General features: G+C 40.6%; 1 protein-coding gene across 1 annotated transcript in view; it reads right to left on the reverse strand.

The window, feature by feature from the left end:
* Window positions 1–20,151, reverse strand: part of LOC118237094 (VIP36-like protein) — a 30,303-nt gene extending 10,152 nt beyond the window's left edge. The window contains exons 1-2 of the mRNA XM_035435531.1: window positions 19,922–20,151; window positions 18,845–18,963 (exon numbers count right to left, since the gene is read on the reverse strand). Coding sequence (XP_035291422.1) covers window positions 18,845–18,963; window positions 19,922–20,123 — 321 coding nt within the window. The 5' untranslated portion in view covers window positions 20,124–20,151. The remainder of the gene's footprint in view (window positions 1–18,844; window positions 18,964–19,921) is intronic.
* Window positions 20,152–23,003: the final 2,852 nt, after the last annotated feature.

The raw sequence follows: 23,003 nt of genomic DNA on the forward strand, positions 1-23,003 counted from the left end.
AAAAACAGTTAAGGACAGCAGAATAGAAGAGTGGGCAACCTGTTGCCCACTCCCAAAGTACTTGACCTCAATTGTTTCAGTAAATATTCAGCCGTACAAACTGTGAGCCCAAAAGAACATGTTGCCTAAGAATCCATCTACATAAGAACACCTACTAAATACCAAAATAGAATTTATAGAAAACAAGGGCATACAGTGATAAATTTGCATGCCATGTAACCTGAAAAAAACAGTGCTTTTGCATTTAAAATAGGGCTCTGAATCATTCCACATATTGCATGACTTGGTAAATGATCTGTCTCACACAAATACAACTAAAAATGTTAACATTTACAAATGAGTTGACCTGCTTTGTGGGACCTAATTCAGTGTCACATTTAAACATTTTAAAGCTTCAAAAGATGGCAACATAAGCACACTGATATTTCATTAAAAACTGGTTCTTGAAGTTCTTGAAGATGGCATATATTTAGCTGTTCTGGTCCTATATTCCCCATTCAGTATAGACCCGTACTAATGTCCTGGACTTCAGGATTAATGAGGTCAACCTTGCATAAAGGCTTCTGTGGAACCTAAAGCCTCAAGCACTTTGAAAACTTTGTTCAAGAATCTCATCAGTAAATCTAAACATCATTGAACCATGGGAAGTTCTGGAATGCAGGATTCTAGTGTAAACTTTCACCTTGATACGATGTGATTTAAATTCTTCAGATAATTTGACGGTACAACAAATATTCTTCAACATGTGACAATGTCACAAATTCTGGGCATATAGGGTACAACGGCAATGTCCTATCGGGGTATCAAATCTGTGACCTTTAGGTTACAAGACCATCTCCTTACACGTTATACTACACTGCCGCCCGGGGTCAGGTTAAACAAGAAATATTGCAAATGGAATGCATTTCGACTCATTATCTAAAAAGGATTAATGACAAAATGACAAAAATGTGGTTATGAGTAGCGATATAGCCTAATCCATAGATAAAAGTTCTACCTTACCTTCTGATCCCATAACTTTGCAGTCTTACATATGAGACACTAAAAAATTGCATCTCCCTGCTCCCCACTCATAAAAAGAAGCTTTTTGAATCTTGGGTCTAAGGCAGATGCTGTATTCCCACATACCATTCTGGCCATAGCCTGCTTCATCTCTTACCAAAGTGGAGTCTTCCTCTGACCTACAGAAATGCTCCAACAATTTAGTTCACAGTAGCGCAAAGATAAACAAAGTGGGCTGCTTCTCCTTGCACGTGATGTTAGTGGTGGTTTTCACAGTGATTTCACAATAGCGATGTCACTTTCGTTGAGTGTATACATGTTGCCCCTTTCCTTAGTTTTTTGTCCAGGAGTGAAGAATGCACTGCAACTTGAATCTTCAAAAACTCTTCCAAAATGTAAAAAAAAAACCTTTAAACGAGTGATCGCACTCATCAGAAAACCTCTCCAAAAAAGAATAAAATTCTTTTTGTCCATTATAAAGCATTTACATTTGCTTTACATTTTTAACCAGAGTCCCATTTGGAACAGGAACAAATTGCATAATCAAGCAGTTCCCCAAGTGCTGGCTGTTGGATAAATGGCTTTTATTTGGGTTTTCAGTAAAAATTATAAGAACAAATTGTCTCTCCGCCATAAACAGTCCTAGCTGGCTACTTTTCTCAACTGGCTGGTGACAAAAAAATTTGGGGAACCCCCAGCATAATCCAAAAGCATAACACACTTTGTTACATAGACCTGAATACTGTTTCCATAAAACACCACTTTTTCTGTACTCTACAGTATGTAATCTTTTGTTGAATGCCCAGGGGTGACTCTTTCACTGTAGTGTTTCACAAATGTTGCTATTTATACTCAGTCAATGGGAAATTTTACATTGATCCAGCACATACCAGCACAGAGTAAATTTGAATAAGTACTTTCCATGCCCATGGGGAAACTAATACCCCATAGTCTACCTGATATGCAATAAAAAGATAACATTCCACCATCTGAAAATGCTGGCAATGTTGTAGCTTCAGGGCAAATCAGTGCATCAAACATAACATATGACTGAAGCACCCACGAATGCTTACACTACAGTATGTGAAATGTTCTCATTAGAGAATATTGCTAACCTCTTGAAAGACACTCAATTTCATGGTGAGTGGTATTCATTCTGACAAAGCTGCCAAAACAAGCCACTACGCTAACTCTGCCACTACACTAACTAGCTAGCCCCTGCATCTTGTGTATACTTAATGCACTCATTTACTTCCTTGTGTAAAACGCACATGTACATTAAGCACATGTATATTTCTCAGTATTGGACTGAGAAATAGCCAGTTAGATTCTGTGCTCTGTTGTGTCAGATATGCATTATGAGCTACAAGTTGGGTATAAATGGAGCGTGCAGTCAGCGTTCGCGGGCCTGAATTCTGCCAGTTCTGCTCTTCTTGTGCAAATGAGTGTAATCTCAAAAGCACAATTCACCTGGTTGGTCACTTGTAGAAATTGCTACAGTATGTATCCTCCTCGCAAGAATCAACGGCATCGGGCTCAGAGGTGCCTCCCTCACTCTCCACTTCAGTCTCACTCCCCCAAATCCATATCAGCTACACGAGTCTTTTGTCATGCTGAGAAGTCCTCAAGATTAATGATATTCTCCGCAAAATAGAAGGAAAGCAACAATTACGCCTCACCAGATGTGTCTTTTCCAGCATGGCTGAAAATGCGTAAAGCTGTGACGATGTGACCAAACTTGCTGTTACGCTTGGCCCTAGATTTTGCTGTTCCAAATGTCCAATTAGACACGTCATACATTGTTGGAAAGTTCATACGGTCCTCTACAGGATAAAACAATCGTCGAACAAACCTGAGAAGGGCCACAATGGCATAGACAACATGTACAGGCGTTGCAAATGTGTGTATATTTCACAAACGAGTCATCCAAGACAATGAATGACCACTGAATTTTGAAAGGGAAATCTGTACGTGTAAAAACAATGGTAGATTGTGTATTTTTTCCATATTCGGTAGCTGATATTGATTTGTACAAGTACTTCACTTGTTTAGTTTGCTATTTTGTGAGCAGAATTTTTCACCGCTACACCGCATTTTTCATTTTTCGGCCTATTGTTGGATTTATCTTGTTGTTATTACGGAATACCAATTCTTGGTGGTGAAAGATTGTCCATTTGGCCATGCTTGGTCAGTATCGTTGCAGATGACACTAAGCTGGGGGTGCTCATTAAATAAACAAGCTACATGACAATGCAACTTAGAAACTCTGTATCTGGCTTTGTGCACTAATAAAGCTATTACACAGAGTTTGTTGTTTCCACTCATAGGCTGCAGGAGCAATGATTGTTAGAGTTGAGTAATCGCTGGACACTGGCGTCACGGCCACTAGAGGGTTTACATGCAGGGGTTAAATATAAAATGCCTTATTTAACTTCTGGTCGGAGTCAGCAGGCGAACTGCAATTTGAGATCAATGCTGCCACCGGTCCACACGTTGTAATAACTTTAGTTTGCGTTGTCGTAATTCCACTACAATATAAAAAGACAATAATATCGATTATCACCATATCTCTTAAAGGTATATCAACAAGGACAATCCTAGTCAGCACAGAACATGACTAGCTCTTCAGCCTTGTATTTGTATACCAGCCATTGGTGACACTTAGTTATCGTTAAGCTCCCACTTCTCATTAAAATAGTCGTTTTTAACCTTATTTTGTTAGTCTTCGACATTATCATTTGTCTTCTTATCATTTTCCGCATCTTTTGATAGCTTATTTTAGATCATTTTGGCAATGATTTTCACAAAAATGGCTAATGTTTAGGTTACCACTTGATACCACCTTACTGGCACGACTGGCAACGAAAGCAGACCACATACACATCCAATAGGAGTGGCCTAATGAACAGGAGGATTTGTGGGACATGAAGTCTCGTATTCTGAAGCTTGTGACGCCAGGAAGGGAATTTGGGTGCTGTGCACCAGGGGGCAGCACTGGCCCACTTACAGTTATGGCCGCAATTGCGGTTCATTGTAATCATATCAGCGACGGCAAATTACCTAATCATTGGGTTTAATAAAAGGCCTGGTGGTGAGTCATAGTATGAAGGGTTTTTAGACTGTGTGGCTGTCTTCTTGGACCATTCTTACATTTTTATGGCTCTTTTCCTTTTGTGATTTAGTATTTTCGCCTGCCTTTGCCTCTGAAGTTTTGGTTGCCAGAGTTTTGGTTGTGGCCCTTATTTTCAAAAGGCACTCTATTATTTTCAGTTAGAGGCTTAAATAAATGGCAAAAAGCCAATTATCCCCTTTTTGTATTTCTGTCTGTTCACCCTGTGATATGGTAACCCCCAGCACTGTATCACAAGCTATGCTTGTGACTGTTGTAACCGCGTGAACTTTAATGTATGTTTTGGGGATTTTCTCAGCAGCTTGATTTCTACACGGCAATGTGTTTGGTAAATAGGTCCTGTTTAATATAACATAATCTACCTGCATTTGGCCGATGGTCAGGTGCTAGTTTCCCTGTGTTTGCATGTGGCACGTGTTTTGTCTGCTGTCCCGTCATTCTTAAAAAATCGTAAATATTTCCACACTGTGGATTTATGCCCAAGGGGTGAGTAAAATAGAAATGCCTTCATTCTTCTCTTTGTCTTGCAACTGCTCGTTATCCATGCTGCTTGGGGACAAAAGACTTGTGCAGCACACCAGGTTGATGTTGACAGCAACAGTGCTTTGGGTTTTCATTTCACAAAAAAGTTTTTTCTTTTTACAGAATAAAAGTGTTTTGCAATACAATAACAATCTGAACCGATATTTTTGCTTTGCACTGATTAGATTGGATCCTGCCAGTTGAATTGATCCAGATTAATGGATTGTTACACTTCTAGAAGAGACCCACCTCATTCGTCATTCAAAGAACTGGAGGCCTTCCTTCTTGAAGATTGGTGCAACTACATCCCACTACAGACAGTTCAGAACTTGTATAACAGCATTCCAAGAAGGTTTAAAGCTGTTTTGAAGGCAAAAAGTGGCCCTACTACATATCACTATTTTGTCAATTGTTAGGTGTTTACATTATTTTGTCCAATGTCTGTATTTACAATGCAATGTTTACTTAACAGTACAATGACATAAAATGCATTAGGCAATGCAATCTATGATTGCTTGTGATCTGCTATGGTGTTTATGTACACAAAGTTTACACAGGGCTTGAATTCTGCCATTTTTAAAGCAAGGCCAAAACTACCAAAAGCCTCCACAAGTAAGCTCCATAATGTCAGGGACAGATAGCCTACTTTATTATTTTTTATTTTTTGGCTCTGTAGTTCACAATTGTGTATTTGTAATCAAACAATTCATATGTGGTTAAAATGCAGATTCTCACATTAAAAGGTATATTTTATACATTTTGGTTTCCCCATGTAGAAATTACAGTACTTTTTAAACATAGTTCCCCCATTTCAGGGCACCATAACGTTTTGGACAAATGGCTTGACAGGTTTTTCTGATCAGTTCAATTGCTTCCTTAATGCAGGTACAGTATAAGACGGCATTCTGTATCTAGTCTTGATTCTAGGTTTTTGATTGCCTTTGAAGCCCGTTATTGGGCAACAAATTGATGAAATTAGGTGAAACGATGCAGGTCTGTTATGGTACAGTTGACGCCAAAAGTTTACATACACCTAGGCTAAAGACATTCAAACTCAACTCCACACATTTCATGTTACCGTACATTTCCTGTGTTAAGTCAATTAGGGTATGTACTTTATTTCCATAAGAGGTAGGCCTAATTTCAAAATAATAGCTAAGAGACATAGGCTATTTATTTAAGCTTTTATGTACAATATCAGATTTTCAGGGGATAAAAAGTTTACATACACTGTTAGTATTTGGTGGCATTGCCTTTTAATTGCTTAACTTGAATCAAACACTTAGGGTAGCCTTCCACAAGCTTCTCACAATATTTTGCTGCAATTTTTGCCCATTCCTCCTGACTGAACTGGTGTAACTCAGTCAGGTTTGTGGGCCTCCTTGCTCAGACACGCTTTTTCAGTTCAATCCACAAATTTTTTATGGGATTCAGGTCAGGGCTTTGTAAAGGCCCCTCCAATACTTTCACTTTGTTGCCATTTTGTTCTAACTTAGGATCATTGTCCTGCTGGAAGACCCAGTTGCGACCAAGTTTTAACTTTCTAGCTGATGGCTCAATCCGACCTGTCTGCCTACCAGTCTATGCTAGCTACATTTTCTACTGCTGTAACCTCTGCCAAAATTAATTATTATCAAACAAAAATTCATAAATCTGCCTCTAACCCTCATCAACTGTTCTCCATTTTCTCCTCTCTCCTCAGCACTCCTTCCCCACCTCAGTCCTCCCGCGCTGCAGATGACTTTGCAGTTTTCTTCGATGAGAAAATTGCAGACATCCGCAGCTCCTTCACGTCCACCACCACCCTTTCCCACTCCCCCATCTCTGTTCCCTCCCCTTGTTTCTCCACTTTCTCTCCCCTCACTGACTCTGATGTTTCCCAGCTCCTACTCTCCCACCGCTCTACCACCTGTGCTCTTGACCCCATCCCTTCCTCTCTCCTCCAGACTATCACACCTGACATCCTCCCGTTTGTCACCTCCCTTGTGAACTCCTCCTTGTCTTCTGGATGTTTCCCCTCTTCTTTCAAGCTGGCCCACATCACCCCACTGCTGAAAAAGCCCACTCTGGATCCCTCTGTCATCCAGAACTACCGTCCTGTCTCCCTTCTCCCTTTCCTATCCAAAACAATTGAACGAGCTGCTTCTAACCAACTCTCCTCTTTTCTCTTACTAAACAACCTCCTGGACCCCCACCAGTCCGGCTTCAGACCTGGCCACTCGACAGAGACCGCACTCCTCTCGGTCAGTGAGTCGCTTCACGCCGCACAAGCAGCCTCCCATTCATCTGTCCTGATCCTCCTAGACCTTTCTGCTGCCTTTGACACAGTCAACCACCCTATCCTCCTGTCCTCCCTGTTAGCTATGGGGATCTGTGGCACAGCACTAGACTGGGTCGAGTCCTACCTCTCCGGTCGCTCCTTCCAAGTCGCCTGGGCTGGTGCAGTATCGGCACCTCGCCCCCTTGCCACAGGAGTTCCCCAGGGCTCAGTCCTTGGTCCCCTCCTATTCTCCCTGTACACCCAATCTCTTGGTCCTGTAATCTCTGCCCATGGGTTGTCTTATCATTGTTATGCCGATGACACCCAACTCTTTCTCTCCTTCCCCCCCTCTGACACTCAGGTCTCTGCTCGCATCTCTGCTTGCCTGAGGGACATCCAGAGCTGGATGGATAACCACCATCTTAAGCTGAACCCAGGTAAGACAGAGATGATCTTCATCCCTGCTCCATCCTCTAACCTTCTTGACTTTTCTATTTCCCTAGGGGACACCGTGGTGTCATCATCACCCACCGCAAAAAACCTTGGAGTGGTGATGGACAACAGACTGTCCCTCTCCCAGAACATCACAGCGTTGAGTCGAACGTGCAGGTTCTTCCTGTACAACATCCGGAGAATCCACCCCTTCCTCACCACCTACGCAACCCAGCTCCTGGTTCAAGCGATGGTCCTGTCCCGCCTGGACTACTGCAACTCGCTGGTGGCTGGTCTGCCAGCATCCGCCATCAGACCCCTGCAGCTCATCCAGAATGCTGCAGCGCGTCTGGTCTACAACCTCCCCAGACATTCCCATGTCACCCCCCTGCTCACTGACCTCCACTGGCTGCCTGTTATGGCTCGCATCAAATTTAAGACCTTGGTGCTTGCATACCAGGCAGCTAAGGGGTCAGCACCAGGGTACATCCAGAGGATCATCAGACCCTACACACCAGCCAGACCTCTCCGTTCTGCCACCTCTGGACGCTTGGCACCTCCCCCTCTTCGCGTCTGTACTTCCCGCTCTTGTCTGCTGTCTTTCCTGGCCCCTCGCTGGTGGAATGACCTCCCCGTGGCGGTCAGAACAGCAGAGAATCTTACCACCTTCAAACGCAGACTGAAGACTCATCTCTTCAGGCTGCACCTCTCCCCACCCCTCCCTAGCCTATAGTTTAGCTCAATGTACCTAGTTAGGATAATACGATTACGTTAGTTTATTTGGCAGGATTGTTGTTGTTGTTGTTTTTTGTCTGATTAGGCAAATGTGATTCCAGTGCTAGTTTGTACTTGGTAGGATTGTTGTTTGCTGAACAGGTTACTCTACAGGGTTGGAGTCCTGATCGATGTGGTCACTTCTGGCACTACGATCCTTACTTCACTCTAGTGTGTTTCTTTTGCACCTCTGCACCGTGAACTAATGCACTTGTTGTACGTCGCTCTGGATAAGAGCGTCTGCTAAATGCCTGTAATGTAATGTAATGTAAATGATGTCTTGAGGTGTTGCTTCAGTATTTCTAAATAATCCTCCTTCCTCATGATGCCATCCATTTTCTGAAGTGCACCAGTCCCTTTTCCAGCAAAACAGGCTGCTGCCATCCCCATGCTTCAGAGTTGGGATGGTGTTCTTTGGATTAAAACCTCACCCGTTTTCCACAATTTTCTAAAAAGTCATTACATCAATTTCTGGAATCTTCCAGACTGTTTAAAGAGACAGTCAACTTGGTGTATGTAAACATTTGACCCACTGGAATTCTGATATAGTGATTAGAGCTGAAATAAATCAGTCTCTCATTAATTGTTTTAAAATGACCTCTGATGTGAACAAAGCAGATGCCCTAATTGACTTGCCAAAAGAAATGCATGGCAACATGAAATGTACAGAGTTGTGAAAAACTGAGTTTGAATATCTTTAGCCTAGGTAGCCTATATGTAAACCTTTGGCCTCAACTGTATGTTAACCAAAACATTTTTCCTGTCACGTTCATTGTATGAATTAAAATAATTAGTTATTAACTCCTCCACGCAAGCCCCCTAATGGGCTATACTGAGACTGTTCCAAACATTTAGCACTCCTGCAAACAAACTACGAGTGGAAACAACAAACTATGTGTTCTAGCTTTATTAGTAGACAACACACAACAACTATGTAAATACAGAGTTTCTAAGTGCCACCACTGTCATGTAGTTTGTCCATTTAACAATCACCCCGTCCCTGCAGTCTCATCTGTAACTATATCCCCCATGCATAACACCGCTATCTGGGAGTTCATAAAAATATTGTTCCACCACCAAAAGAATTCTCTCATACCAACAAGATAAAGCAAATAGCCCAACGTGGTACATGCCAATACAGCAATGAAAAAGGCAGTTCACAGTATTCTTTTGTAACTATACCACACCATTCTACTGTCAATATCAATATCTATTTTTAAGCAAGGTGTGGAATTCGGTCCGCCAGAGAGGCGGATTGGTCTCGGCTGCGCTGGCTCTTGGATAGAGCGCACGCAGCCCAGGTGCTTAAAGGTGTGCTGCTCTCCACAATTCGTGGGCCGAGACCGGGAGCCCACTCGAGAGCGAGTTTCATTATTTGAGTTGCGTTTAATTTCAGATTTGTTTCTTTTAACAAGACGGGGAAAAATGAACCCCTGCTGAAAAGTGGGAGCAGCTGGCCAGGTAAAAATCTGGCCAGCTACGAGCAGGGAACTGAAAAGTTTTGCTTTGCTTGCTTTGTTATTTTAGTTTGTTGTTTTAGTTAATTGTTTTTGTCTGGAACCCATGAGGGGCGAAGGGTGAAGATAGTGTTTATTTTATTTCTTTATATTTTATTTTATTTATGTTTGTGCAGGTGGGCGCGCTCTCTCTCTCTCTTCAAAGCAGTTAATCGCAACATCCCAAATCATATTAAAAATCGTGATATTGCCAAATACCAAACTGTTGCCTCACAAACTGAAATCATATCCTATCGTGGTGTAGCCTGAGATTTACACACCTATTGTTGAGCAAACATAAAACCAGACTATCATGTCATAACATACAGTTAAATTCATGTATTGCAGTCTAGTTCATTGGGATGGCAGGTATGCCCCATACCTATACAGCACCGAGAGTTTGGCACTTTTCAGGGTTCCCCACAGAAATAACCACAACAGCCACAGACACTCAGCCCTTAAAAACATTAAATTCTGTACATTCTGACCCCATTTCAACAGACAGAATTCATAAACAACTTCACATGTCCACACAATAAATGGACTGCATTTATATAGCCCCAAACTAAGGGGATTTTGCGTTTTCTCCTTCTTCTTCTTCTCTTTCTTCTTCTTCTTCTTTTTCTCATTCTTATTTTTCCTGCCGCCTATCCCACTAACAACATGTCTCCCCATTGGACATTTCACTGACACCAGCCAAATCTTCACCTACACGACCCAATCAAAAACTCGCATACACACGCAAAATACCCATACCTTTTTACTCTGAAACATTTCCAGTTTAAACAGCTAGTCCGCCTGTGGCCTAGTGGGCAAGGTTACAGTCTTGGGAACACGGGATCGTAGGTTCAAGCCCAGCTAGGAACACGTTTCTTTAACCTGCTTCGACCCTCACTAATAATTGTCTACTACTTATCAATTATTGCTTTTGCACCATATCTACCCGCCGTTCACCGAATGTATACACTGCATTATGACGTACCGTCTGTACGTTCAGTTATTAACCGGCTACAATATTGCTAAGCCATATGGATTCAACGGGAGCTCTTCTGTGCTTACTGGCCTGTGTTCTTCTTTAAAACCACGGACAGGTTTGCTAATGATATTTCACGCATTGCATAGCTATGTCATGGTGCTGCACTAACGAAGTCACAGACTGGTAAACCTCCGGTTTAAGGCTTGAATCCCGCCTCGCCCTCAGGCAGATCATTTCCTCTTTTACACTAACGTTTTCTTACGCTTATATTTGCTTTACCAAAACTCACTCACGGCCACCCATATGCATTTCATGACGGCAGATGTATTCTTTTTATTAAAAAGTTACACCAGTTCACCACTGTGCCATTTCTACTAACTATATTTCTTCACTTGGCTACCGTACAAAACCTTCTTATCAGCAAACGCCACGTTTCTACATTCATGTTACCTCGCCCTGTTCTCCATCTAGCCACATACAAACAATTACTACGTATGTACGTTCTGCAACTCCGCATTAAAACATTACATTTAAAATCATGATTCACTCATAATTAGCCTATAAATACTAGCACTGAACATGAGAAAAACACAGCAGTGCAATAGATTTCACATGTTATTTAACCCTCCACTTTAACAACTAACGTTTAATACAGACTGTTATATATAGCCTAGGCCTACCATTTAATAAGGAAACTAAGCTCGCTCATGGTCACTTCATTTACTTCGCACTATAGTCTGTCATCATGTCAACCTTCACCTACATGCCCATTCTGCTAAAAACATATTGTTTCAACTACGCAATTTCATCATTTCGCCTAATTTATCTCACACTGTTGTTATTTTCTCATATGCAAAGCCTGCTGGGACATATGCGTCTGCTCCTATTCTCCACTATCAACTTTTCCGGTTCTAGCTTAACAAAACAGCAAAGAGGATTCCTACCTGCAGATAAGCCTATCAAAATGCCTTATAAATCTTACAAACACTAAAAGTGCATCTTCACGAAAAACAGACAACGGAGCAGGACAGAAGGGTACACAAGTTCCGACCTAGGCAGCTCTAATTCTACGGGCTTGCTGATTCTTTTGTCAATCAAGGCTCGTTGGATGCCCGTCAAATCCGTGAGTAGCCTACATACACTGGCCATATTTCACCTTTTCTGATGCGTTTACATTTACGCCACCACACCCTTTGTCACAGCCACTGTTTTACATATATAGCAAACTGAAACTGCTAAACGGTACACGCTCATCAGACTGTACAAATTCACACAAGGATAGCCATAATCCACAACCGTTTCTTACAGGGTCACTTCACATTTCTCACTCTCATAATAAAACGCTTTGCAAAAATAAATGATCTCTCATAAAAAACACGTTTTCAACGTACAAAAATGCCAAGTTAATATAGGCTATCTTGCCTCACCGAAATTACATAAGATGTATTTCAAAGCAATGCTACCCAATATTTCCTCAATTCTTTCAAGTCACTTGGCCCTGTGTTTTGTAATCTTACCATTTCACAATGTCATGCACACTTTGTGTCAGATCAAAGTGTCGAATATTTCGAATTGCCTCATGGAACACATTGAAATTCATGTGGGAAACTGCTGGTCAGTAACTTCAGGAAGCATATTTCTCCGGAAAACATATGTTTACACTTGCTTCTGAACTGAATTTCAGTAAATGTACAAGTGATTGTATATTTGTTACGTACAATAAATAATGCATGTAAAATACATATTGTACATACATACATACATACATAGAGAACTTATTTATCCCCATGGGGACATTTCCCTCACAGCATGTTACATTCACATTTACGAGCAGACATTTATACCAAGAAACATACAATTATTCACGCAACAGAAAGGCTGGGCAGCGAAATACATAGCCTACATACCAATATAAATTGGACATATAGATGCCTATTCAATCAATCTTGACTTTGAGAAAGCCGTCCACACATATGTTTGGCCTGTCCATGTACTGCATGCTTATACACACAGGGCCAAGTAACTTGAAAGAATTGAGGAAATATTGGGTAGCATTGCTTTGAAATACATCTTATGTAATTTTGGTGTGGCAAGATAGCCTATATTGTTTGTAGTACCGTAACTTGGCGTCATTTTGATATCAATACTTTTGAGTAACTTGGCATTTGTGTACGTTGAAAACGTGTTTTTTATGAGATGTATTTTACATTGTCAAGAAAAGTCATGATAAACAGTTCTGTTAAATGTGGCAGCCTGAATTAGCAACATCCTGTCAAAGATGACATGAATTAGAGGTAGGCTAAGTGCTGCAGTTTTTTTTGTTTACAATGTTCACTGCTCAGGAAAAACCATGCTGTGTGAACAGAAGGGCCAGAGCACAGGGCATGTAGAAAGCAAGGGGTGTATCAAAAGCAAAAGATGTGTGTAAAAAGCATGTTTATATTGGTTGATAATGCACTAGGTTGCACATTCTACCCAATCCAATGAATTCTCCAGAGAAGTAAGGCGTATCAAAAGCATTTTTGTGAGCATATCGAAACCATGTCTTAGAACCGTTGCAATCATAGCAAACCACTATATTCATACCAAACAAAAGCTGTTCAGCAAGCAGTAATTTTAGCTGAGTGTTAATAAAGTGCTTGAATGTTTTACATTATTTAGGCTAAATTGTTGTTACTGTTGTTGTAAAGCCTAGAAATAGCATGAAATGATGACTGCACACCAACCAGCCAACTTACACTACATGACCAAAGGTATGAGGACACCTGACATCCAAAATCTCATCCAAAAATATGGACATTAATATAGAGTTGGTCCACTCTTAGCTGCTATAGCAAACTCCTCTCTTCTGGGAAGGCTTTATACTAGATGTTAGGGATTTACTTCCATTCAGCCATTAATGAGGTCAAGCACCATTAGGCCTGGCTCATAGTTTCCAATTGATCCCAAAGGTGTTGGACAGGGTTGAGTTCTGGGCTCTGTGCAGGCTAAGGCTGTCAAAAGTGCCATGAAATTGAGTTTGAATATTAGCTTTTGTAATTAGTTAGAGTTTGAATATATTCAAATAGCATTTGCCTATAATTCACAAAAATAAGCTGCTTATTGTCGGGTGCAATATGCACGTGACGCTCCCTCTAAACTGGCCTGCGCGTTATTTTCCACAAGCGGGCAGTAGAATAGAGGACATCGGTGAACTTTAATACTAGGTTACTACATCTGGGGCCTCATTTATAAAACGTATAGGCTATTAGATCAACTGTGTGGCGCGTGCGTAGAAAAACACGTCAAAGTAGTGATTTATAAAATTTCAACATGACTCGATTTGACCGTGGAAACGGTCGTGGCTCTACATCAGGTCTTCACTTGACGTATGCATGCAAGTTCATTTTATAAATGAGCCCCCTGCACTACAGCCTAATGCGCAAATGAATAAAGCACTTTCTTGTGGATGTAATTTGCCACAAATCGGCATTTAATAATCATGGGGAAATGATTGTTTATAGGAAATCGCTGTTTATTTCTTAACACAAAAACTATTAAAACGGCTAATACCTATAGCCTAAAACAACATAAATTACTTACTCTGTTTAGTTTGTTTAACTTCTTTCATCATCCAATTTTATCAAAATCTTCAGAAAAGAAAGGAAACATAGCCTGCCATGGGAATATTATTTAGCCTAAATTATTAGCTGACCAGATCTGTTGAACGAATTGAAAAGAGAGACTGGCTCGCGAGACTAGCTGACCAGTAACGTTCGGTGTCCATGGAGCTGAAAGTATCACCGGAGGTTATTGGCAAGGAAAACCAGACGATCCACTTGCTCTGGGTCCAGGGCAGAACGTTTTTTGTTGACAGAGGAAGTAACGTTAGCACAGGAAATGAACTTTGCGTGCATGAACATGATTCGCCGCATGAAATTAAAGCCTGCATGTTAATTACAATACGTGGGATCCAAAACTAATATTCGAATTCTCAAATTTAGGCTCGAACTTTAAAAAAAAGTAAGATTTTTGAATAGTTTTCGAACTTCGAATATTTTTTGACAGCCCTAATGCAGGCCAGTCAAGTTCTTCCACACCGTTCTCGACGAAACCATTCTTGTAAGAACCTCGGTGTGGGCCCTAGGGCATTGTCATGCTGAAACAGGAAAGGGCCTTCCCCAAACTGTTGCGGAAGCACAGAATCATATAGAATGTCATTACATGCTGTAGCATTAAGATTTGCCTTTACTGAAACTAAGGGGCCCAGCCCAAACTATGAAAAACAGCCGCAGATGAAGGGATGTCCAGATACTCTTGGTCATACAATGTATCTTTTGTTCATACAATGATTCTTTTGTTGAGTAACTGCACATGTATTTTCTTTCAATATTGCTTTTTATTTTGAGCCTATTTATATAAAGACATAGCCATGAGACCAATAATATAAACTGACTTGTGGATGACATCATTCATATTACCATATAACCACATTACCCCAGCAGCAAACATTTTGGCAAGTTCAACATTATATTCCAAGCATGAAATTACTGGAGCTTTCTTACAAAGTACAGCCATGACTGCACTTTCTTTATAATGTTGATGGTCTCCTCTTTCCTGTTTATTATGAATTTCTTTGGTTTGATGATGCTGATAAAAATTAATTTGATGTCTGAAACTTAAGCATTAATCAAATAGGCCTAATACGACGCATTGTTCAGAATAAAATGTGCATTGTCGCCTGCACCTATTGCTCACACCTGTGAGTACCCCCTGCAAGTGTACAACTAGTTGCATGGATTACTAAAGGAAAGCTTCAAAAGAAATGTATAGTATAGCACGTAAAAACAACTAATCCATTTGTTCATCATTATGAAAACCCAGGTCCTCATGACTTGTAAACCAGTATATTCATTTTAACAGATTTTATAACCTTGGTGTTTCATTCATGATCTATGTAACTTACTTGTTTAGTTAATCTTAATAGCCTAGGTATGTAGGATACACCCTAGTGTAATTACAGCAAGTATTGCATTCGTTGTGTGAGCCCACTGGCCATTACATAATGACACTGTTGAGGAAACAACAGGGTACTTTGTCCCAGAGCCCAAGGCCATCTTTTAGATAAAGGCATGCCTTACAGGTCTTATTGTTTTAGCATCATGATTTAAAGACAATGATTGGCCCCGTTTGACTCTCTGTCCACCCCTTCTATCCTTTCCTAGCATTCCAAAATCAGTTGCGGCTGTCACGTTGAACAGATGGATCATGTTGACTTAAGAGCAAATGGAAGTAAGCTGGATCAATAAGATAATATTGTAATATTTCCTTTTTTTTTTATCAAAGTAAATGTGAACCTGAAGAACATGATACAGCCTAAAACGTACAAATCAAATACAGTAACTAGCTAATCCCTGCTCTTGTTTCAGAATCAATGTTGAGATTTACTTGTGCATCTGAATGAAAATGAACATACGCTGAATATAAAATTGAATAAAAGAATACCAAAACAAAACAAAACAAAACAATCTTTGCAGTAGTATGCCTCCAGTGGCCTGTACCACAAAGCAGGGGGTATTTGACAAAGCAGAATTACAGAGTTAGCTGGATGAGTAAAACCCGGAACGGCTCATTATTTCAGTCCATGTTTCAGATTTGGGACAGGTTCTGGGTTTAACTCAGTGCAGTTATCAAGCTAGCTCAGCAATCCTGCTTCGTAAAACAGGTCCCTGATGGCTTCAAATTCTTCCCACACTGGGAGAGTAAACTAATAGTCTACTGATTCAATGCATTCTGTAAGAATAGCAGCTCCAGAAATGACCAGCCATCCTGGTGTGTCAACAATGTGCGCCTCTGCTCTGGCTAGGCTGATCATTGGACAAAATGAGCAAGCGGTACCACCAAAGCAGAGTTTGTGTCAATTGTAACTGGTCTTGACGTTGAACTGTAATGTGTCTCTATCAATGAAAATAACAAGAGTAACGTTTCATTAACAAATAATCCCTTAATAATTTAAGATAAACGGAATGTGCCATTTAATTTTTCTCATGCTGATTTATCGATCCCTGTAAGCTAGCTTGCTCATATTAGTCAGCTAACGCATTGCCTGAGTTTCAATACAGTTTTGACTTTGCTACAATGAGTAAAAAAACACATACCGTATCATTTACTTATGATCAAACTGAATTTTCAAATAATAGCCTAAACGTTGGCACAAATACTGACATGTTTTCCAGCTTGCATGACAAGGAGTGCATGGGTGGGCTTCCTCATTCATAAACGTTTGAACGCTTTTGATATACCTTGTTTTTTAGAAAATGCCTTTGATTGGATAATGCGTGAAATCAACAGAATTCTAAACCAATAGAAATATGCTTTCAACATGCTCATTTTGCTTCTGACACGCCCCTTGCTTTCAACACGTCCAACCTTATTGGTTAGTAGCACCCTGCTAAACAAGCACGAAACCGTCCAGACCCATGGCGCAACTTGGCAAACTAGCCTATATTTTTTGGTTGATTTTACACGCTCATTTATGGCAGTTGGTTCTCTCAGAATTCTGAGTGACAGGCAGGTCAATATTTTCACTGGAGACTTGATACATCCTGCCTTATAACTTCAAAGTCCCAGGTCATTTGTGAATGGTTTAAATGGATTTTGAAAATAGACACTTCATGCTACAATCATGATAACGGCAATGTATGTTATGAGTGCTCACAATGTATGTTCACAATGCTGTGAAGTTTAGGTAGCAAACAACAAGGCTGAATCCTTTTGACGTAATTTACATAGAAACTATACACTCAGATAGCCTAGTTTCCACTCACTGTGGCCAATCAGAATCGATAACGTTTCAGAAAATATATAACTTTAAAAGATTTAATTCAATCTTCTACTGGGACTTTTGCCGTTTATTGAGGGTGTGACAGTTACTTTACATTAACCTTGTATGGCGATCAATAAAGGCTAACAGCACAGTACCACTTACTTCTTGTCACTTCCATCACCATTGTAATGAACTAAAAAAAGGCTACAAACTACCTTTTCTATGAGAAATGTGTTGTCAAGCTCACGCGCATACACTGTTGGCGACATTCTAAAGCTCCGTTTTGCCCGCCGTACTATATAGCTAGCTAGCTAGCTATGGCACGTCCTCACCTCTGTAACGTTATTTGTTGTCCTCCGTGTGTCCATACATCTGTATCGGTGGTTGTAGCTGTGTGTCCTTAGCTCCTACTCATGCGTGCAGGATAGCATCCGTACTCACGAACTAGGTTAACTGAAGTAGGCGATCCATACGCGCCAACTAGGTTAACCTAGTTAGCGTGACACCTTTATCTGTCTGCATCTCCCGAAATCACCACTTCGAACGGCACAACATTTTTAAGCACAGCTTTATCACCTAACGTTACTTTAGGTAACCCTAACATGTTCACGTTTCGCCTACTCCTACAAAACGAAGCACTACCTGCGCATGCGTCCCGTTTCGCCTACTCCTACTAAACAAAGCACCACCTGCGCATGCGTCCTACTAAAGGTCCCTCTCAGATTGTCCGTGAGTGAGTGAGTGAGTGAGTGACCACAATTTCCCATGCATAGCCCACGGCAGCAGTTCCTGCGCGCCTTGGGAAAAACAGCGGTCAGAAATAGCTAGCGAACTCATAGCAACTGCTTTGAAACAAGCTTTCTGATTAAACTCCAGAACAGCTAAACAATAGCTGGGTAAATTAGCAGATTACCAGCACAACAGAACCGTAACTAGCGAGCTCAGCTCGCTACGTAACAAGCAGACTCACTACGTACCATGATCAATTTATAATGTTTGTGTAGCATTATCTAGCTTTTCTTTAGGAAACAGGTGTTGAATTTAGGAATTTTTGTCATTTATTCTTGACAGGAATGTACTATTTAATACGCAATGAATTGTGGGAAAAACTTTGATGTGAGAGAAGTTTACCCAACAAAGAGCAATTTTTTTTGTACCTGAACTCAAATTGCTTGCCATAATTCAAGCCAACACAATAAATGACCGATGCTGTAGCACTGGTTAATACATCATAGTACCAACCAGACCGCAGTATTTTTGCATAAACCAATTTCAGACTGTGCCTATCCCTTTTCTAGACATTCTACAGTTTCTAGGGATGAGATTTGACAGAAAGTGGAGGAGGGGATGCAGTTGACTGTGGCAATCTCAGTGCATGACATTTCAAAAGGATTAAGAAAAGCAAGGCCCTATGAGCCAGCAGCTAAGAAAGGAGTGTTTTACTCACAATGCGGCTCCATACCGCCCCCTGCCTGCTCTGCAAGTCTGGTGTCAGACGCACATGCTCTGTAGTTATCATGGCAGTACCCAATAGGTCCCAATGAGAAGAGCTTGAAGAGCCCAGACCTAAAAACATGCAGTAGAGGTATCAAATGTAGTCACAAGCAAGAAAAACATTAATATCGTACAAGGCAGTGAAGATGTGAAAGTGAAAAAGGTGCACAATTTTAGGAAGCTGCATGCTTTTTCACATGATGAAAATTATAGGGTTAGTACATAAATTTCTCCTCCACTTTTCTACCCTTTCGACAATCGTTTCTATTTGTGATTTTGTGAAGAAACATTTACAACCAAGAGTTTATCTAATGTCATATTATAACTGCCATTTTAAAAAAGCGTTAAAGTGATGAAACACAAAAGCAACTAATCAGCTCTTAATTAGTTATCTAAACCCAGGGTGCAGTGTGTTTAGCTGGAGTTTAAACTCAGATTTAAACCTCTACACCACAGAACTTCATTTAAACTGGAAGCTAATCCTTATGCCAGTGTTGGATAGCTGGCCCAGTCGTTATGCAGTTCTGTAGCCCAGAGGTTAAACGAATTGACTCTAAGGTTTTGCGTAGCCAACCCGCAAGTGATTAACGTTAGGTGGGTGTAAGTTAACTGACTTGTCAACAGTGACTGGCACTGAAATGCTAACTGTCATCCAGCGTTAGTTTTGCAATCTGATGAACAAACACTAACGTAACGTTAAGTTAACGTAATTAACTAAGTTTTACAGATGCAGACCAATGTGGGAAATAGCGGATAAAGTAACTTGATAATTAATAAGTTCATGTAGTGCTAATTTAAACCCTCCACATTAGGCACAAAATAGAATTAACTACAGCACAGTAACATTTCGACAGGTACTTGGCTGCTAGACTAAGCTAATTACCAAAGATAACGTTATAAAAGTGTGAATGCAAGCGGGAAAACCGTACAAAAAGCAAAGGTCCGGGGTTAGCACTAGTTAGCTGCCTAATAATAGATAGTCTAGCTCAAGTCAAGCAACCGGCTCAAGTCAAGAAACCGCTCAGGCTACCTTGGTAAGGCTTCATCAGCGAGTATTCCCTCTTTAGAAATTCTTCCCTCTCGTAACCTTCATCACTCCAACATTGGCTCGCTGTGAAAAAGAGAAAAAAAAATACCCAGCGTATTTGACTAAACATGCCGCAACAGTAAACGGTGTCGGAAAACAATGTACTACTCCAAACTAAATCTTTCTTGGTCATGGTGGCAGCCATTTTACTCCTCCCACTGTTGAGAGTAACCTCCCCTTTGACCAATGAGTTTCTTGGTTCAAGGCCTCTGCTCATTTGTTCAATCGACTATCGAGCAAGTTTTATTTCTGGGCTCCACCAACAGATATTTCCATATACTTAAAGAAGAAGTAAGTGGATTTAAATTGCGACTAGATCTGATAAAATAATAAATAAAGAATACATACATTTTTTTTAAATTAATAAATGCCTCAGTAACTATGCCTACATAAATAATGAACTATGTTCAAAGAAATGTAAAAATAAATAAATATACAAAGAGTTGCCTGTATATATATATATATATATATATATATATATATATATATATCAAAGTGTCAAATTAAAGGAAAAACCAACACAAAGTGTTTTATTAAATTTCTGGGCCACCACGAGCCGCCAGAACAGCTTCAGTACGCTTTGGCATAGATTCTACAAGTCTCTGGAACTCTACTGGAGGGATGGAATACCATTCTTCCAAAAGATGTCCACTCATTTGGTGTTTTGATGATGGTGGTGGTGAGCGCTGTTTAACACATCGGTCCAAAATCTCCCATCAGTGTTCAATTGGGTTGAGATCTGGTGACTGCGAAGGCCATAGCATAAGATTCATATCATTTTCATACATCAAACCATTCAGTGACCCCTTATGCCCTGTGGATGGGGGCATTGTCATCCTGGAAGAGACCACTCCCATCAGGATAGAAATGTTTCCACATAGAGGTGATCATTCCAAATAACTTTGTATTGATTTGCAGAAATACTGATTTTTAGGAGTAGCTTTTAGATGAGCTTTATGACTTTAGAATGTGTCATAAATTAAAAATGGGGAATTCTGCAGAGCAGGCCACCTTGCTCAAATGTATGTGGGAAAACAGGTAGGGTAGCATTGCTTTGGAGGTTTGGACCGGTCATTCAGCATTATGATTACAGTGAAATTTCAGTTTAACAAAGAAAAATGTATATGTGTCATTCCTGACTCATTTAATGGGTCTATTGTTGGAGTGTTGCTCTAGTTCTCTAAAACAGTATGACATGATTACATCATACCCAAATCATGTCATAAGCACATGATGACAGGGGTTGCTGGATGGCTCATCGTAGGCACCGCACAGTCTCGGCTCAAATCCAGATTGTGACAGTGCCGACAAAGGCCAACAGCAATCCTCAGTTTTATCTGGCTACCCAGCGAGGTGATTGGGTGCCCATAGTCTGCACACTAGCTGCATATGGGTGGTCTTCCTTTGACTCTGCTCTCTGCGAGTTTGGCAGCGGTACAAGGGGCTGAGCCACGCGTTTTGGAGGAAGGTTGTGGGCCTACACTCTCTCGTGAGTCCGATGCAATCGGGTTCGCATATGAATGCAGCTGGGATTAATTGTACATTTCATATTGGGGCTGGAATTGGACATACACTGAGCAAAATTCCCCACTAAACACACGCGCTGCTTTACGAGCGCCCTTTTTGATCTCGGCACATGTGCGCTTCTACTTGAGTTTGCTGGTTATTGTCTATGGTGTTACATGTTTTCTGGGTTCTTGGTAGGAAGAAGTGTAGCACGGAGTGTAGCACAGTGGGTAAGGAACTAGACTTGTAACCGAAAGGTCGTAGGTTCGATTCCCGGGTAAGGACACTGCCGTTGTACCCTTGAGCAAGGTACTTAACCGAAATTGCTTCAGTATATATCCAGCTGTATAAATGGATACAATGTAAAAAGTTGTGTAAGTCGCTCTGGATAAGAGCGTCTGCTAAATGCCTGTAATGTAATGTAAAAGAATGTGGATAATACTGTTTATATTCTGTGTTACTGTGCGTACCTGACAAAGTGAGTTACCAAAATCAACTTCTGACAGATCAGAAGCACTCTTCAGGATGCAGGCATGGATGTGTCAGTGACTACTGTTTGCAGACGACTTCACATAGAACTACAGAGGCTACACTGCAAGATGCAATCCCCTAGTTCGCTGCGAATATGGCCAGGTTACGTTTTGCTAGGAAGTACATAAAAGAGCTCTGCAAAGAGGTCTTGTCGACAGATGAGACCAAAATTCAATTGTATCAGAGTGATAGCAAGAGCAAAGTGTGAACTGCCGAAGATCCAGAGCAAGCAGGAGGTGAAGATGGCTGCAGTACAGGCCTGGCTGAGTCTCACCAGTGAAAATATTCACCACCTGATGATGTCTATGGGTGACAGACTTCAAGCAGTCATTGCACAGGAGTACTAAACATGACTACTTTCATTTGTATGACATTGATATGTCCCAAACTTTATGATGACCTGGATTGGGGGGGGGGGTGCATGTATAAAAAGTGCTGTAGTTTCTACATGATGAAACAAAATGTATAAAATACCCTTAAGTAAAAGACTGTCCCAAACATTATGGAGCTCACTGTATATTATTTTGGGCAATATGCCTCTGGGGGGATATTTCAATGCTAACAGGGCCATGATCCAAAACTTATGATGTCAAGATCACAGGACTTTTTTCACAGGACTCAGATTTTTTTTTCTTTTCAGGTTGGATCATGATGGTTTTTGATCAATGACTGGATTAAGAACACAATTATGATCCCCATTAAGGGCTGAAGAAGGTCTACAGAAGAGAGATATTTCTTTTAACAGTTGATCATAAAAGGAACCTGAAAAATATTTGGTGCACAGACTGATCCCAACATGAAAGAAAGCTATTGAAAAACTGTTATAAAAATAAATTTTATAAACAGGTTATCTTGCGGCCGCCTAAGCAGGAAGAATATTATTTAGGGATGAAATTTATGAATTAATACTTGAATGACAACTATGAGAAATAAAATACAACACAGTTTAAACACCAATCACAAAATGAAAAGGAATTATTAGTTCATA

Source organism: Anguilla anguilla, chromosome 10, assembly GCF_013347855.1.
Source record: "Anguilla anguilla isolate fAngAng1 chromosome 10, fAngAng1.pri, whole genome shotgun sequence".
Taxonomy (NCBI): Eukaryota; Metazoa; Chordata; class Actinopteri; order Anguilliformes; family Anguillidae; genus Anguilla; species Anguilla anguilla.